Below are 18,390 nucleotides of genomic sequence, written 5' to 3'. Positions count from 1 at the left end.
GGTAAATACTCTTCAGATCTCCAGTTGCTGCTAGTCGTTCTCAGAAAGACACTAAAATGTTTGATATTTGCGACCGATGGTGGCAGACACAGTAGTAAATAAACAGCTTCATCTTCAGGCTGGTTTAGTGGATCTGGAGCTTGTCATGCTAAACGTTGTGTGATAGTAATACTTGTTTCCCGGAGAGGTTGGAAGGAGATGTACGTTTCTAAAACGTTACAATCTCCATGTGTGCTTTCTCCAGTTTGTATAATATATAATATGATGCACTAATGTGTCTCATTGGTTGTATGAAATGATCTTCCAGTTCCTCTCTCACTTGACTTGTAGATGACCTCTTCAATGAAGACCTGTTCCCTAAAACTGACTCATCTGGTGAGTAATAATACACCAGTAAGTAGTAGTTTGACTGTTCTGAAGGTACTCCAAAGTCCTCCAAAGTCAGTGTATTTGCTCCAGCAGAAGGATAAACCGTCAGGAGTGCTTGTTCCATGTTTCCTGGTTTCAGAATTTTGTTATTCTAACAAAATTGACCGAAATTATAAAAGAAAAATTGGATGGATGTAACATTTGAACTGACACGTCGCTAAGTTCTTTTTGAATACCTTGTTTTACCAGGTGGATTCGCTTCCGACCCTTTCAAAGGCAGCGACCCCTTCGCAGCAGATGTGTTGTTCCCAGAGGCGAACGTCGGCGCTGACGAGGGGCCAGGACATGTCGCCGATGACGGGGACACTAGTCTGTCCTGTACTGAAAACAAAGCCTCAACAGGAACTCAGTGCTTCGAGTCTGAATTCCCCGACGAAGACAGCGACATTGAGATTAGCTACAGCCGAGAGGACCTGGACGCCATCGCTGTGGGTGATGATTCTTGCGGATTTAAGCCCATTCAGAGCTCGTCAGACGAGCTTGGGCCAGAGCCCATCCAGGGCTGGAGGTCCCAGGGTCAGTATTCTATAGAATCAGACCCTAATGGGTATGAGCTGGACCTTGGCGCGGTCTCTCCTCCCTCGGACATCGAAGAACAGAGTCTGGGATCTCTAGCCGTCGAGGCTTCCACCGAGGCAACCGCAGGACTGGAGCAAGGTCACTCATACTCAAATCTTACACTCATTTTTAACGTTACATTTTACTGTTTTCTCAGTGTGTGGACTGGTGATAAAATTCATGTTTCATGCTTTCCTTCTTAATAGGGTCTTATAATAAAAGACTCAGGTCCTACTTTGAGGGAGAGATAGAGTAAAAACAGGGATGGAGAAAAAAGAAAGAGCAAAAAGGACAATTAGGATCTCCAAAACTTGATCAGTGTTACATTCGTGAGCAAACTCTCCAAAACTTACCTAACAACATCCACAGAGAACAGTATCTCCAAATGGCCACCAAGTTGCTACAGGCGCACCTGTCACTGCAGGAGTGGGGGGTGTTGAGCCTGATAGGTACAGGATAAGAGAATATCAATCAGTCAATCAATCAATATCAAACAATTAAATGCATTTTGATTTTAGCTGATATTGCCTGTTGAAAATAGACTCAACATCATGTCATTGAATTGCAATTTAAGTGATTTATATAAGAACATTGTTAAACCCCCACTGCACAGCTTAGCCCAGCCTGTGAGACAGAAACAGGCCAGCCGTATCAGCTAGTAGGATGCCCCTGTCACAATGATTTTATTAAAGCCACTATGTGTAGAATGTGAAACAGTCAAGTTTTTGTAATCTTCAGTGGTTGTAAGAAATCTACTATTAGTCTCTAACTAGTCTCTGGTCGTGTGTAAGAACAAACAATATATCCACAGATTATTATTCATTCTTTTATTCTCAACAACATCCACCGTACGAACTGATCTGTGAACTCACCAGTAAATACGTCCTTTTCTGTAATTTTTCTGCTTGTCTCCATACATTAATGTGCAGTGCTAATTTTGTAATCAAGTTTAAACTTTCCAACTTTTCACTTCAACGCCATTAGGTGTAAAGGTGTAAAAAAAAGATTCGGCTTGAGTTAGTTGAAACAGTTTATGGCACATTTTTATGCTCTGAATACTACGGTATGGGTACCATTATCTTATATGGTTGCAACAAAAATGGTGCGTCATCTTTGTGTCAACAGTTTTATTTTGTTCTGTTCTAGCATTGACCCCTCATTGTTTTCTTCTCCTAGGTCTGAGTACTGCTTCAGCTCAGGCTGTCCCTGCGCTCGCTGAAGAAGTCCGGTTGGAATCAGATTGGACAGGTGAAATAGAGAAAACTCTGTCCTGTTATGATACCTTCAGTCAGAAGGCAGAATGGGCTGACGACATTGAAGAGGAACCCCAAAACCCTGCAACTCCCCAAAACGCAGTAGACTTCCAGAACCTCTTCATCCAGTCTGACTCAGATCACAACAGAGAGCTTAGCTTTGAGTTGAGCTATGAAGCAACCAGTCAGTCTTCCTTTGACCCATACGGCTTTAAACTCAGTCCAGAACATTCTAGTCACACCCTATTAGACCCGGATGAAGCCGAACTGAGCCCAGAGCCCTCTGAAAACGATCTGACCTTTGACCCTGAACCCTCTTCTCAACCAGAACAACTGAACATTGATCACTATGAGTTTGACATCACTTCCTCCCAAATGGCACGGGACTCAGACCCTTATGGCTTTAAGCTCAGCCCTGAGGAAGAGAACCAAGAGGTACTGGACCTCTGTGGCCATGAAAACCAGGAAGCAATGGACCTTTGCACCTATGACGACAATGAGCAAGTAGAACCCCCTAACTATAGCAACCAGGAAGCACTGGAACCTCAGACCCATGAAAACCAAGAAGTGCTTGAACATTGTAGCCACAACGACCAGGAACTGCTGGATTTGTGTACCAATGGAAACCAAGAAGTGCTGGAACCTTCTCGGCTTGACAACATAGGTTTAGTGAGCAATGAAAACCAGGAATTCCTGGATCTCTGTAGTCATGACAACCAGGAGGTGGTAGAACCGTATTGCAATATCGCCAATGAGGAACCTTTTAACTATGATAACCAAGAAGTGCTGGAATCTTGTAGCCATGGCAATCAGGAGCTGGACATCTCCTGTCCTGAAAATAAGGAAGTGCTTGATTTTGATAGCCATGGCGACCAAGACTTGCTGGATTTCATGAGCAAAGAAAATCAGGAAGTGCCCGTGTCAGGTAGCCAGGGCAACCAGGAACTTCTGGATCTCGGTAGCAATGAAAATCAGGATTTGCTAGATTTAGGTAGCCATGACAACCAGGAGGTGCTGGACTTGTTCAGTAAGGATGTTTTCCCAGAAGCGAACAATAACCAATGCATTGTGGAACCAGAGGTCAGGTCCACCAATAACAGCTCAGACAGTGATGTGGCACCAGAAGACTTGCTGGGGCTCGAACTCAGCAACACCAGCACCAAGAAATCAAACACCAATACTGCCGACACCCTGAACATGTCCGTAAGCAACTCGTCTGCCAAGCGGGACCTTGCACCATCTAATTCTCCTGCCAGTCATAACTTGTTAGAAGGTGATCTGGGTTCAGTGTTTGGAGCTGGAGGATACATCGGCTGTCCTGATGTAGCTGATGACCTCGAGCCTCTGGAGAGAAGGCAGGCAAACCCAGTAGCAGAGCCAGTACGACCTGTCAGACCAGTTCGTCCTCCTCGGCCCTCACTCAGGGTGAGTTGGAAACCCCCCAAAAAATCATACTTATTGTAGATGGCAGAAACTAAAGTGTCAGATATATGAATATAATGAAATGTACAGTAGGCCCTCATTGACCTTTTGCATGAAATACTGTGCTTCGCAGGTCTTCACACTGTTAAACTAGAGACCTATTTGTTAGGACATTTTTTTAATAAAAATATCCTGTCAAATACCATGGCATGAATTCATAGTTTTTAATACTTTTTTAATAGCTTTAATCACATTCATCATCATCATCATCCTGTCGGTTTTCTCTTTTGTGTGTTTTAGGGCAAGGAGAAGGCTCAGTCCCAGACTCAGGGCATTGACCTGAAGTGATGTTTGGCCAGCTAACACTCATGTGGGGGCGTTCCCATGTCAGCAGGGTTCCCATGACCACACCGGCAACACCAGAGACCAAGTGGATGAGGAGAGAAGTAAGAGGACGGGTGACTAAATGGATACAAATGGGGATGGAGTGAAGGAGGAGAGATGAAATATACCGGAGGGAGAGATCATTCTGCTGTTATTTATTGCAATAAGTCTAGTTAGGGAGGGTTTTTATGTTTCAAAGAGATACATTACAATCTGAATGGAAATGTAAGAATTGACAAAGATTTAAAAACTGTTAGTTACTATGGGACTAACTGGCTCCGTAAGATTGAATGATCATCAGTAATGAAACCTTATTGGCTCGTGGCCAATAAATCAGGGTTGGAAACAACTGTATGAAAATGAACAGCATTCTTATACCCTCGTGTTTTTAGCCCAATGATGCTTGTCAATCAATCATACAGTTGATATTATGTCATTTATTTACAGTATCAGCTGCCAACTCACTCTCCGTGTCCTCTGAGTCTCTTACTCCATATTCCCGTACTTTCCGACTCTCCTGTTAATTAGTCCACAGTAAAAAAAAAAATTAAAAAAAACTCTCCTATTTTAACTTGAGCTTCGTGTTGGAGCATGTGTAATTGGACTTTGTGTAACTTTGTCCCAAAGATAAAATGTATATAAATGATATACTCAGCTATTGTGGTTTTCAGATATCTAGTCTGTAGTTTTAGGTCTAAGTTGGATGAGAGCTATATAAAGAGTTTGGTCGGGGTGTACAGTGAGTGCATATCTATACCGTCGCCATGGTAACATGCCCTTTGTTTTCCGTCATCAGTTGCGTTATGGTGCATGTACATGGACAGCAGGCTGAGAGTCTGGAGCCCATTTCACCTCTCAGCATGTTGTCACAAGTGTGCTTTGCTGCACCTTTAACCACAGTTCACCTGCTCGTCACTGCCGAAAGGTGAAAACCACTGCAGGTCAGCAAAAAATATTTTTAAGGGCATGTTAAATTACTCTGTAAAGTATTCCAGCCTCTGAACCTCCTACTTTAAAATTTTAATCAGTAGCACTAAACTGGCCTCCACCCTGCATTTCACTACATCCATGTCCCAATTCCATTCGATATACTAATACTACAAAGTAACAACTATGCACTGACGTTGACTGTGCACTATTTTGGTAGTTAGCATCAAAAACATTTGCTGTGTCTCAATTTGGATACTTCTGTAAGTTCACTTCCAGGTGGTACCCTGTGTACACGGTGCACTCATAGTGAGGGAACTTCAACAGGGTAAGAGGTTTCTCAAATCCAAGATGGCTGTTGTGCATGATCGTAGGCATTAGCTAGCAGCATTACTGTTAGAGCTATCAAATCAATACACACACTAATTGAACCAAATAAGAAATACGGATGGATTCTATCCAACAACAGTATAGTGGTACTTAACATACATTTGTACAGCGCGGTGTTCCCAAAGCCACCGCCGGCAGAACTTCCCCTCCTCATATAGCCAAGATGGTGTCCGTTGTGGGGGAAAGGTGTCCACACTCATTTGTTTGACCATCACGAGTATACCATCCAGGTATTGCAGTGCAATGCATTTTGTCATACGTGTGGTACAGTGTAAGTGCATGAGTACACAACAAATATTGTTTGGGTTTATTAAATAGGTAGGTGTGAAAGTATGAGCAGACTGATGTGAAACTGCCACTTTGAAAGACGACTGCCAATTTATTATTTGATATTGTAGTTTTCCCAGCGTCCATTGGAGTCCGCACACCACTGTCTGCATTTGTCTTCACTAATTCACTGCTGTACGCTGTAAAGTGTCCCACTCACTACATATGTGATCCCTGTAAAACATATTTGTTTAAATTATTCATTTTTATAAAAGATGAATATGTCCTATTTATATATATTTTTTAACTTGCATATACATTTCAGAATCTGTCTCAAAAATAAAGTATCAATTGGGCTATAGTATGTACCGTGTACTAATTGAATATTGGATACCGTCCTCCCACAAAAATCTCGCCCATTGTTTTTAACAACAACAAAAACAGGATTTTCTCCAAGGTGACCTCTGTCCTTGTTCAATGCTGAGCTATTTTAACCCAATGGACTGAAGTTTTCACACTTTGTTTGGTTTTCTTGTGTTATGGAGCTGTTTCTCTACTGTCCTGTCTCAGTTGTTCATGTATTCCCTCTGTGCATTGCATATTGGGACAATATCAATAGATTTAGATGTAGTAAGAGCATATTTAGCGCACAACATATTTAAACTTGCTTAGAGTTAGTATGAAGTTTGGAATTGGGACACAGCTAGAATCAGCCACTAGTTGGATGAGCCGCGCTTTATTGCTTTTCAGCACGAAAAAGTAAGAGCAGGCCATTCGCTGAGCGGAAATGAACCAGAGTTTCTTACATGAAGGTGCTTAAAGGAAGGTCCGATTAGGCCAGTGAGGAAACCACTTTCAACATGTTTACCCTCATTAAACCAAAGACATCAGAGAGGGGGAGTGACTACAGATAGAGAAAGGATGTTATCGCAAATTGGCTCGGTGTGTATGGCTCTGGATAAGGGCGGTATTTAGTTCTGCTGGTTGAATGGATCAAACATGGTCATTCTGTGTTCAACCTGCAGCAGGTGCTGGCGGCAGAAGATGCAAGTTGTGGACCCAACATTGGCTTCTCATCACCTTTTTAAATGATGTGGGGAACTTTTTAGCAAACAGATATACGTATTTACACATTCAAAAGACTCAGAGCAGCGTTAGCATTCATATGGAGTCATGTTTGTGTCCACCCGATGAACGTAAGTCCAATATCCACTCGCTTTTAGCTCAGCTTTTGGTCTCCACCAACTCCTGAGGGAAATACCTGGTGCTCCACTATGTTCACCAGGCAGTAAATCTCTAATGCTGTGTACACACCAAAGCCAAGCACGTTTTGAGTACCTTGTTTACCGCAAATACAGTCACAGGGACATGAGCTGCTGCGGATTTGTGATGAGGAAAAGTTTTGATATTGTATACTCAATGCAAATTTATCATCCAGCAAGCCAACATTTTCAATGTCCCTCAAAGCTCCCCATCTTCTTCGCCCATCCGTGTACACAGAAAATAATAGATGTGCACAGACAGGCAAAACCCTGCCGCATGGAACCCCCACGAAGGGCTGAATGTGTGATGTCACTTTGACACTCACAACCCTCGCGGAATGCATACAACTTTTTAAATGCTTGTTTTCTGAGTGGAGTTCACATTGATCAGGGCTACACTATGTAACATTGCAGCTGCTCCATCAACACTTAATATAATGTCTTCTAGGCATAAATATGGCAGCAACAATATTGTTTATGCTCATATATTTATACAGATAGAGTTTTGTCCGGTAATCATAACGTAGTGCGAAGGCTAACCACAGAAGGCGACAATACTTTTTCCTCCATCTTTGATTCAACTCTTCAGGAGGAGAATCTCAACACCGATAGGCTTTTGCGTCGCATCTGACTGCATCGCACGAAAAAGATTTCTTTTCTGTTTGTTGTGAACAAACCATGACTGTGTCTGTCTGTAAGGTCGCAGCTGGACGGTGAGAAAACCGACGGAAACTCACTATAAAGCTCTGTTTCCGCTTGCTGTAAGGAAACAGTCCACATACTGTGTAACCAATACATCTGAACCTCTGTGCTGAGAAGCGTTGAACATTCAATATACCATGTAACCATGTAACCAATTCTCCTCCAAGTGAAGACTGTGAATATTGGTGTGTCCTATGTACAGGATGAACATGTAAACCAGAGGCCAGTCTCCCGTCACACTGAGACGGACTGAGCGGCTCCGACGGAACATTTCAGTTCATATTAGGTTTCAGTTTACGCCTACCTCATTACTACTCTGCCATGATTGCATGACAAACACTGTGAACCCCGTAACAGCAAACATGCTGTGATCTTTGACACTTTGTGAACGTGTGCAGTCAAGACAATGCAAATTTATGAGGAGAAATTAGTCTGTAACAGGACATTATACCCTAAAGCTACGCACATCATCTACTTCCTTTACACCACACATGTAATGTAGGCTACCCAACTGAGGTTACTTTACACACATACTTATTTGAACCCAAACTATGATCTTCTACTAAAGCTAAAGTAGTTTGGTTGATGAAACATAAGTGGTGCCAAAGGGTGCTGAACACATGTCCGTATGTGACGAGTTTGGAAATGAGAACACGTTGGAGTTTCCCAATTGTTATTCTCGATATCCGTGCAAACCAGAAATATTCAATGTCCAAGTTCGACCAGGTTTCTGTTTTATGAACTGGCTATAATCTGAACCAAAATCTTCCATTGGCAAAAACTGACACACTCATTCATTCATATGACAAACAGATTGAGTTGCATAGCCGAACCGATTTGTTCTGTAGAAAACTATGCAGAGGATTTAAGAACAGTTTCCTCTTAAGCATGAGTTAAGTGGAATCAATCTTCCATTTTCCAATCCTAAAAAGAAAACCATTCTTTGGTTAATAAATGGTGTCCGTTTCCTTCCTTTCGAAAATGATCACTATATAGAGACATGTAGCACAAGAAACATCTCATTCCTTGCATTGTAAAAAATACCAGGTTAGCAAGTTATTTCATTATTTGCACAGAAGGCAGTTCAGTTCTCATTGCTGTTGCTGACATATTTATTTATTTTTGTAATGATCCATTTTTGTATTTATTTATGTACAGGCTGCTTATAATATGTAACATGATCAGAATATTATTGAAAGCAGTTGTCAGAGCAGTAATACAGTTCAGAGAGTTGCTCCTGCTCATTCACGTGTGTGTGTGTTTTCTATGATGTATGTACTTTAAAAGCCATGGTTGAGTGAAATGATATTCAAAAGAACGTATGTGTTTTGCCATGCTGACATGGTTTTATTGTTATGACAATACATTTATTTGTGACGTTGTCTGTGTTGCTGTCTTAATGTGAGGTTCTGTGTTGGAAAAAATAAGAAATAAAACTCATCTATGATTCCAACATGGGGTCTGGTTTGTCACTTTTTGATTTGTGTCAATGTACATAAGGTCCATCCGGACACAGGACAGAGGAGTAATTAACGTTTATTCTCAGATCCACAAACGATCGGATCTGTCATGGAAACAACACTGTTGTCAGACTGGCAAAACTTGAAGCTAAAATGTATTATTCGACCACTTGGGGGCAGTTGAACTACCTGAACAACATAGCACCTTGTAACTACAGCAAACATGTTGTTGTTTACACATCCGGCAGCCAACCTCAACCTTGCAAGGTCAATGCATAACCTCTACCATTCAAGGTCAATGCATAACCTTAAAAGTTCATGGTCAATGCCTAACCTCAACCTTTCAAGGTTAATTAATGCATAACCTTAACCTTTCATGGGCAATGTCTAACCGCAATCATTCAAGGTCAATGCCTAACCTCAACCTTTTAAGGTCAATGCCTAACCTCAACCATTCAAGGTCAACCTTGACCATCTCGCGATAGTTTCTCTTATTGTGTGGTACCAGTACCTGGAAACAACCCATTTTCTTTGAGGAAATTCATAATTTTAATCAAGGTAAGGTTATATTCCCTTGTGCATTCTTTAGCATTGTGGTAGTCTGCCAGAGGAAGTCATGACTATCCAGTTTTAAGCAACATTTTTACATCCTTTTTACGCCTCTTTTCACTATATTTGACGGATATTGTCATCAGGTGTCTGAATCTGACAAAATAATCTCAACAAATGTTAGCGGCAGCTTGGCTTTCCTCTGCGGTAAAAACCTCCTGAACGATAAATAATTGTTTCCCAAAATCTAAAATACACATATTTCCTCTTATTGTAGTGCTATCTATTCATTTTGATTGTTCTGCTGTGAGTTGCCTAATTTTGTAGTTGTCAGACATAGAAATGTCTTTCCTCTCTCCAATATAATGGAACAAGATGGCACTCGGCTTGCAGAGCTCAAAGTGTCAAAAAATACATTTGATAAACTCACCAGCAATGTTTCTTTCTAGAAATCGAACCTCCTGAGACCCGCTAAGTAATTTAGTTTGTCACCAGTGACCTCTCAATCGCTGTTTCAGTCAGATACAGATCGGACCGGTCTTCAGATGTTTAGAAACATCAGGACTTGCTGCCTCTCCAAACAAAAAACGAAGCACAATGAACACCTCTGCTGAAAATGAAATGAATTCCGAAAATATGAAGATCTGCAGAACCTTTTCATTTTTATAGTTTTATTACTTTTCCATCCTTTTGATCAACAAAAGTTACTCTTGTGTTGCAAAACAATAAAGAAAAAAATCATCTGAATGAGGCTCAAATAAAAGATGAATGTGGATTTGTAGGGATGAGTTTTCTGATGTTGTTGTAGTTTCTAGGAGCATCCACTAGGTGCCTCTAAAGAGCTTTATTTGCTGTATTTTTAGTGGTTCATTCTTTTTGGTCCTGACAGAATTTTAATGAAAAGTTTAATAAAAATACAAAACAATACATTATACAAAAATATATTTAGTAGAAACAGTCGACATGGCGGGTTAAAAAAAGAAGATAAGGTAAGATTTGGAAGTTGTGAGGGAATGTTATACGTTTTAGTCTTCACTCATACAATGTACAGATACACAAATCACATTTTGAATCATCTTAATTAGATAATTATTTCACCTGGAACTGTTGTTGTAACATTGTATCCACTAAAATGAAGCTGGACTTGATACTTGATCAAGACAAGGATGAAGACATGCTCAGTTGTATCGTAGCATTCAGTGTGCATTACGTTGTCAGCGCAAGCTGCACAAGTTCATCTTAATGTAAATCAAAATATGAAATAGAAAAATAATGACTACGATGCACTAAGCAAAGAGCATAACTATAAAACCATGTTGTTGTTTTTTTTAAACAGAGAGAAGAGAGAAGGGAGACCAGCTCCCTTTGTTTGTTAGACACACACGCACACGCACACAGACTTAACACTCGTGCACATGCACTATACAGGTGTCGATGACTGAGATGGGTCTTTTTGTCGGCAGCATTTGCAGCAGAGGACGGTCACCAGAATGATGATGACGAGGACTGTGAGCAGGATGACGACGGCACCGACCCACGCTCCAAGATTCGGCTCTGGTGGGACAACGAGAGTCACAGTTAGACCAATGCATCTGTCTCTTTATAGGTGCAATGTGTAAGATCTGGCCACATGCTCAGAACCACTGAGCAGCGTTTCACCTCCACTACTGGGTGTAAGCCAATCTTAAAAAGCCAACTGCTAACTAATAGCGGTGCATGTTTGTTCATCGGACTAAATTCAAAGTGACTGACTTTGAGCTAACTGCTAACTGCTAGCTCCATCTATCCCTCCGAGCTGCGGCCACTCTCCTCCCAGCGAAGTATTCTCCTTATGGACGGGAGGAAGGCTGGGTGCCAGTTGTTTTCCTGTTCGGACACTTTGGATTTAATCCAATAAACAACCAACGCGGACCCTGTAATGTCAACGTGACCGTGAAGCCTTCGGGGCAGCTCTACTTGTTGGTCCTCTCACAGTGGACTGAGGACAGACTGAATGCCTCAGTGACTCACTATCGCCTCTCTGGATACAAGTGGTACTACAAGTCAGGACTGGCCGCGGCTAGCTGGTTAGTGTGCGAACAGCGGCGCTACGAGTGATAGGAAGTCCAGATAGCGCATTTCTAAATTCTTTCTCGGATGTCTCCATGTTAGTTTTGACCAACTTCCTACCGATCACGCTGATCCGGGACCTCTGCTGACCTCACCAGACAATATCGCAATACTATGCAGTATTGATTTTTTACCCCAACTCATAGTGTTTAGCAACAGTATTTTCAAAACACAAGCATATCAGTTGAGCAGATGTTTTATGAATGGAAGTTCCTGTAGGCTCTAGGGATACGCGGTGTGTTTGGAGTGAGACATGGTGAATGTGAACAAAACCATGTCGGTTTCCAGAAAGGCACTTGGAGGCTCCGGGGGACTCTCTGAAAAATGACCAGAAAGTAAGTCAACTGGAACGATCTCCAAGCAAGACAAGACAAACTACTTATCCATAAAAGCAACAAGCAGGTCTCATGAAGCTCTAGGTTCCCCTCTGGCATCACTTTGGTTGATGTCTTTTCAAAATAAACTTCCCACCTAGATTTACTTAGCTGTGTTTGGTTTGACGAGTTGTGCAACACATTCTCACCTCAGACTCACCTGCAGCTTAAAGCCATGTACTCCTCTCTGTCAGTTCTGTTCACGTGGACGGCGGTTTAATGTTGTCACATACTTTTCAAAATAAACTTCTGTCTTGGGGCGTTAGGTTTAATGAAACCACTTATTTTGGTTTAGGAAAAGAGCGTCACACATGTCATGTGACCAGTGACTCACTTGAGTCCGGCCTGATGTGACAAAATGTCAACGTTTGCTTTTCGTTAAGCACCGGACACAAACAGCGATCTCCTGGGTGAAAGTCCTTTGTTTGTTTTTCCCATCCACCACCATGTGTGCATCATATTGCTCCTTCTCATACGAAACGCTAAAGGCTGCCGCGTGTGTCGGAATCAAACTCAGAGGAACGCCGAACCCCGGGTGGTGGTGTTGTGTGTGCAGAGGGCGTGCACCTTGCAGGACCTTACCGTCTCCGGGTGTACACCACTGGGCGCTCCAGGCTCCTTGCTGGGTGATTTTGGGTCTGGTGGGGATGAACGCTGCCACCATGAAGCAGTAACTCTGTCCAGCATCCAGTTGTGACACCTCTGCCGTACTGGAGTTAGATATGAAGTCTCTCTACCAGGTGAGAAGGAAATATTCCCGTCAATCACTTCAACATCTATCTAACTCACCATTAACATGTAGACGTTTACACATTCTTCATTTGATGAGTAAGTTTGTATGTATTTCAAATCTAAATTGAAATCATTTCTGTCGGGCGACTGTGGCTCAGTGATGAGCAGGGTCGTCCTTCAATGAGGGTTTCTTCAGGCATTATGTTTTGATGCTTTTAATGGTTTTATGTGAAGCATTTTGAATCGCCTTGTTGTTGAAATGTGCTATACAAATAAACGTGCCTTGCCTTCAATCAGAGGATCGGCGGTTAGAACCCCGGCTCCGCTAGCCCATGTCGATGTGTCCTTGTGCAAAACACGTAAACCTAAAATTGCTCCCATAGCTTTGCCTACTGTGTGTGAATGTGTGTTAGTCCTGATGGGCACATCAGTGTGTTAAAGCACTTTAACATGTAGTAGAGTAGGTCAGTAGAGTGGTCAGACTAGAAAAGCGCTCTTCAAGTACAGGTCCATTTACCTTTGACTGAATTTGTAATCAATATTTTCTTTTCAAAGAGGCAGCAATATCAATTGCAAAAGGTTTGTAGTATTTGCTCCTTCAAGACGCAAGTTTTTGCTTCCCAGGGAAACAGCAGATTTTAGCTAAAATCTTTTGAAGAGCTTTAGAAAAATGACTATACTGTACCTTGCCTGTGCTTCCAAACTTGTAGTAGCTGATCTTGTACTTGAGCTCACTCTTTAAGATGTCTCTGAGGCTGAGCTGCTTCTTGCCCTCATGAATGCCGCTTAGAGGATCAGTGATAGTGACGTTCACTCTGCTCTCGTCCACGACCGCCACGGTGAACTTCACTGCACTGATGTTCGCTGAGGAGAGGACGAAGCGGCATGAGGACGAGGCTCAGGCCTGTTCACCAAGTTACAAGCGTTTCATTCATAAAGCTGAGGGGAGTGAGGTGGCAATACCAGCGCTATCTTTCAGCCTCCGGCTCCTCAGCAAGAGATAGCACTGCTGTGATTCAAACAATGTAACCACAAGTCATGCTTGTTCCGATAATAAAGAGAATTGTCATTTTCTTTCACTACACTGAATGTGTTTACATGCATGTTGGTATCCTCAGGTTTATAAGCAGTGCAAGTCCTGTGATTGTGTGGCTATACAGGTCAACCATTACGTGGATTTTGATGCACTCATTAGAAACATATTTGTGATGCGTCATAAACAAACACAATCTGGGAGGAAAACTGACGATGCAGTTTGTTTGTATGAGTACGTTATTTTTAGGAGACCAGGCTGCTCATTGACAACTCTTTTTCTCCGTATGCATGTGATACCTACTTTCTCTAAAGGGGTTGAAGGGAGGGGAATAACTGCGAGGGTACTCCTCCAGGTCATCGCTATAGTCATCGTACTCGATCGCAGGCTCTGTTTGGATTTTGACATTGTAGGTACTGTCAAACGGGAACAGATAAATATGGGTGGGAGATCAGTAATATACATTCAACATGCATGGTCAGAAATGTTGTGAAATGAGGCCAACGCTCAAAAGTCTCAAGCAAGACGGTCAACACTTAGATTAATCTAAAAGAGGACAGGAAGAACAGTGCTATGGAAGTCAGTTTTAAAAACCAATCCCCCCCTAGGGGTGGCAGACTGAGCGATTGTTATATAAAACTTTAGATCATAGCTTATTTCATGAAAAAAAAAAAAAAAACTGCTGTATTTGGATGTATTGAACACCATAAGTAATATACAAGTGAAATATATGGTTTGGTACATGACAAAATTCAAATATCACAGATGTGCGCAAATGGGCCCAAATGGGCCCAAATGGGCCCCAATGCAAATTTTGGAGACCTCGCCTAAATTTTCTTTGTACTACACCCTCTCTAACTTTGTTCACTTTATCAAAGTCAACCTTTGCAGAGAGAATGTTCACATGTTGTGCTGTGATTTGGGTTAGAGTTGGACCTTACAGCTGCATTTCAAAGAAATAATCATCCTGAAAGTGCTTTTTTTCTAGGCAGAACTGAAACCTTTTCCTTTTTTTCTGTCATCTTCATTTACTCATTTACTCTTAACCAGTAACATATAGACTATCTATCTAGGGGGGGGGGGGGGGGGGGCGGATGTGGCAGTAACACAGTAAAAAATGTGGCTCTTAGTCTCTGACTGGTTGGCCACCCCTGCCCTAGTGGTTGCAGAGATACACCCTTTTTAGTTTGGGTATGCACTTTTCGAGGAAAGGGCCATAACAGAACTTAAAATATATTTCATATACATCAAAATGTAGATGCAATTTATGATAGTTAAAAACTAAGATAAAGAAGGGTGAGGTCACAAGCAAAAAACACAAAGACTTGTCTCTGTCGGAAGATTAAAATGTTGTATTGGCGTTAGAAACTACAGATGAATGTGAAGTGTGATGCTTGACTGCACCTGGCAGATATATGGAGGCCTAATCAGGGCTGGAAGGGACAGAGTCCTACCTGTTCATCTTGACATCGCTGCTCAGATCACATTCGGTTAATGACATCTGGATGCAGTTTAAAGTCTCCCTCCATTCGCCCTCATTGCTGACAGTCACATGACAAGACACACAAAACAGGAGAACATTGACTGAAATAGATAAAAACCCACAGAATGATGACTACTGACACTTTCTGTCCCTGACCAGATCCGGCAGTGTGAGACACATTGTGAGATCGCTGTAGGACAGTAGCCCATTATACAAATAGATAACCAAAGGAATAAAAAACCTAAATATATAAAAACCTTTATGAGAAAAGTATAGAAGTCTGGAGGGGCAAATGAGATACAAATTAATACATTTAAAAACATTCTGGTGAGCTGACCTACGGTCACTACGGGTGAATAAAAAAGGGTTTCTTCAGGATAAAGGTTAGGTTTAGGTTTAGGTCAAGGTTAAGTTTAAGGGTTAGGCTCCAGGAAATTAATTTAAGTCAATGCAATGTCCCCCGAAAACACAACTGTGTGTGTGTGTGTGTGTGTGTGTGTGTGTGTGTGTGTGTGTGTGTGTGTGTGTGTGTGTGTGTGTGTGTGTGTGTGTGTGTGTGTGTGTGTGTGTGTGTGTGTGTGTGTGTGTGAACTCACCTAGCATAATGGACAGTGTATTTGTAATCAGAAGGATCGGTTGTCCAGTGGAGGACGGTTTTAAAGTCCACAGACACCCAGCGTACGTTCTCAGCTTTGGGCACTTTTTCATCTAGGAAAAATAAAATGTAACACAACATTAATTTCCCACTCATCCATGATCTTCCATCCTGTTTTAGTTTTGTTAGCGTAGTGTAGTTTCATAACCAATTTTTTATATACATCTACTTTGATAGATCTGTTGGATAAAAACGTTGAAATCCTTCTTCTTTCTCACAAACAGATCATAATCAAAGTCAAACTTTGCCAGTGGTGAGCTGAAGGTGAGCCAGAAGTGAGTAATGAGCTCACACAGTGTGAGATACTGGCTGGCCAGCACATTCTTGTAACATTCCATCTTGTTCTCATTGCGTTCATGACTTGCAACATCCCAAGTTGTGAGACATTTTGTTTGGTTCATTCCTGGCTTAAACATTTCCACATGTCTTTTCTTTTTAAACGCTGTGTCATGATGATGGTAAATACCATCATGGAACATTTACTGATTACAGGACTACTGAAGAATGTTACAACTGTGCAAAATTCTTGTTCTATCAAGCTCATCAAGACCCTCGCTTTAAAGAATCGACCACTTACTATAGGAACATTTCCAATATATATATATTTTATTTACAGCGTGTACCTGGAATGTTTAATGCATTTTTCATTTTGGCCTAGTAAACAAATATATAATACCATAAAAATGATCATAGGTATCTTCCAAGATGTAGATTTCCTCTCTGTCCATTATCTATCTGACACAGTAGAGCTCAGCTGTGAAATAAGTTGCATCATATTGGAACACAGCATATCATCATATTTCATGAGATAAACCGCATATATCCGATGGTGGGCCATGAAGGGACCAGTTGGGGCCAAGGCACGAGAGATATTAGATAGGGCTATTTTCTACTGAAGAATTAATCTGTCTGAAAAAAAGTCTGTTGGATTGGGGTAGGGGCAGAACTTTTACAGGTAAGCATTTCAAAACCTGAATATTAAACTTGCAGCATAGCTCCATAGCACTGGTGACTGTCTAGCCTAGCCATGCATAGGCATACCTCTGCCTGAAATACTACATATATAAATCCCCCTTCATGCTGTGCCCCGTAAGGGTGCCCGTCTGGTAGAAGAAAACATTATGAAGTGGCCTTTGGGTGCTCTTTCAGTGTAGCAAACATGATGACGTGCCCTCCAGAGTTTCCTTCCAGTGGAGAAAACAAATTCAATGCCCTCAAGGGTGCCCTTCCAGTGGAGAAAAAGTAATGACGTGCCTTCCAGAGTTACGTTCCAGTTGATGCCCAACATGCAAAAAACACATGCTGCACGCTGGTGCCCCACCTCATGCAGCCTCTATCTACGTATCTGTCTATCTATCTATCTATCTATCTATCTATCTATCTATCTATCTATCTATCTATCTATCTCATAATGTGCTTTTACCTGCATAAGTGATGATCCAAGCAGACAGACAGACTCCCAGATAAAGCACAGTTTTGAGAGATGCCATGTTCCCACAGCCCAACAGTCCTTCAGAGCTTGGTCTTGTCAGAGCTCCCTGAAACAAGAGAAGCAGGAGCAGCTCTGATGTTCCTGATCAGACTGACTGTTGTTTCCAGCTGACAGGACGGAGAGTGTGAGAGCTGTAAATGGGGGAACTGGGGGACGGTTCAGGGTTCCGCCTCGTTCCGCCTTGTTCTGCCTGCTAATCCCTCCCACATGTCGGCATGCTGATGAGGGGAGAGTACAACGATCTGTTCAGTTTGATCTCCTTCTTCCTTCTTTCCACCAATGCACATAATGAGGACATGCAGCTTCTTGGATGGACACACGCCACTGTGAAACTTGGAAAATGTCCCTCTGTGACTGAGCCGTGTGTAAACTCAAGAGACATGAGTAGTCCGTTAGCAATGGTTCCACCCTCACTGGCACCAAATAGTTGGTTCTTTCTTTGTGGGAAGGAGTTTCTCAGCCTCATGCTGCTCATGTATTCAACTGTGTGTCTGTGAAATCCAAACAGCTTGAGGCTGCGTTGCCTTGACGCCTGATAGACTTTGTTCCAAGTGGCCCAGTTCAAGAACTCAACTGGTTTTCTGCCCACCAGGAAACTTCCTTGTTTCTTTCTATTTTTGCACGCCAACCCTTGAGACTCAGAACATTGTCATCTAGCCTGATATGCTAATATATTAATATGATAATAGGTAGACTAAGTAAAAGGTAGAATATGTTTTTTTGACCCTCATCTCAGTGTGAGCTATAGAGACATTTAAACTAGATTATTTTACAAGCGTTGAAGATTTTAGGATTATTTGAGCACTGAATGTATTTGTCTCGACACTGAGTGAAACTTCTTAGGCTGATACAATGTGCTGGTTTGTCTATTTTATGTGACACTAATTGAAGTGTTTAATTGTATTTTAC

General features: G+C 41.9%; 1 protein-coding gene across 1 annotated transcript; it reads right to left on the bottom strand.

Moving 5' to 3' along the window:
• Positions 1 to 10,263: 10,263 nt before the first annotated feature.
• On the bottom strand, positions 10,264 to 17,575 carry LOC306735861 (tissue factor-like). Its single transcript, XM_079217424.1, has 7 exons — positions 17,413 to 17,575; positions 15,931 to 16,042; positions 15,306 to 15,392; positions 14,155 to 14,267; positions 13,504 to 13,682; positions 12,669 to 12,819; positions 10,264 to 11,157 (listed from the first exon to the last, which is right to left on the bottom strand). Exons 1-7 carry the CDS (start codon positions 17,477 to 17,479, stop codon positions 11,024 to 11,026), a joined length of 843 nt encoding a protein of 280 aa, XP_079073550.1. The 5' UTR covers positions 17,480 to 17,575; the 3' UTR covers positions 10,264 to 11,023.
• Between the last annotated feature and the right edge of the window lie 815 nt (positions 17,576 to 18,390).

The sequence above is a fragment of the Taurulus bubalis genome (genome assembly GCF_910589615.1).
Source record: "Taurulus bubalis genome assembly, chromosome: 1".
Lineage (NCBI taxonomy): Eukaryota > Metazoa > Chordata > Actinopteri > Perciformes > Cottidae > Taurulus > Taurulus bubalis.
Note: the sequence above shows the minus strand (reverse complement) of the source record. Positions and strands in the feature narration are given on the sequence as shown.

Coding starts and splice junctions, on each gene's coding strand:
- LOC306735861 (XM_079217424.1), bottom strand. CDS start 17,479: ATGGCATCTCTCAAAACTGTGCTTTATCTGGGAGTCTGTCTGTCTGCT. Junction 15,393..15,930: donor TACACTGTCCATTATGCTAG/GTGAGTTCACAC, acceptor TGTGACTGTCAG/CAATGAGGGCGAATGGAGGG. Junction 14,268..15,305: donor AGCGATGTCAAGATGAACAG/GTAGGACTCTGT, acceptor CCCGTTTGACAG/TACCTACAATGTCAAAATCC.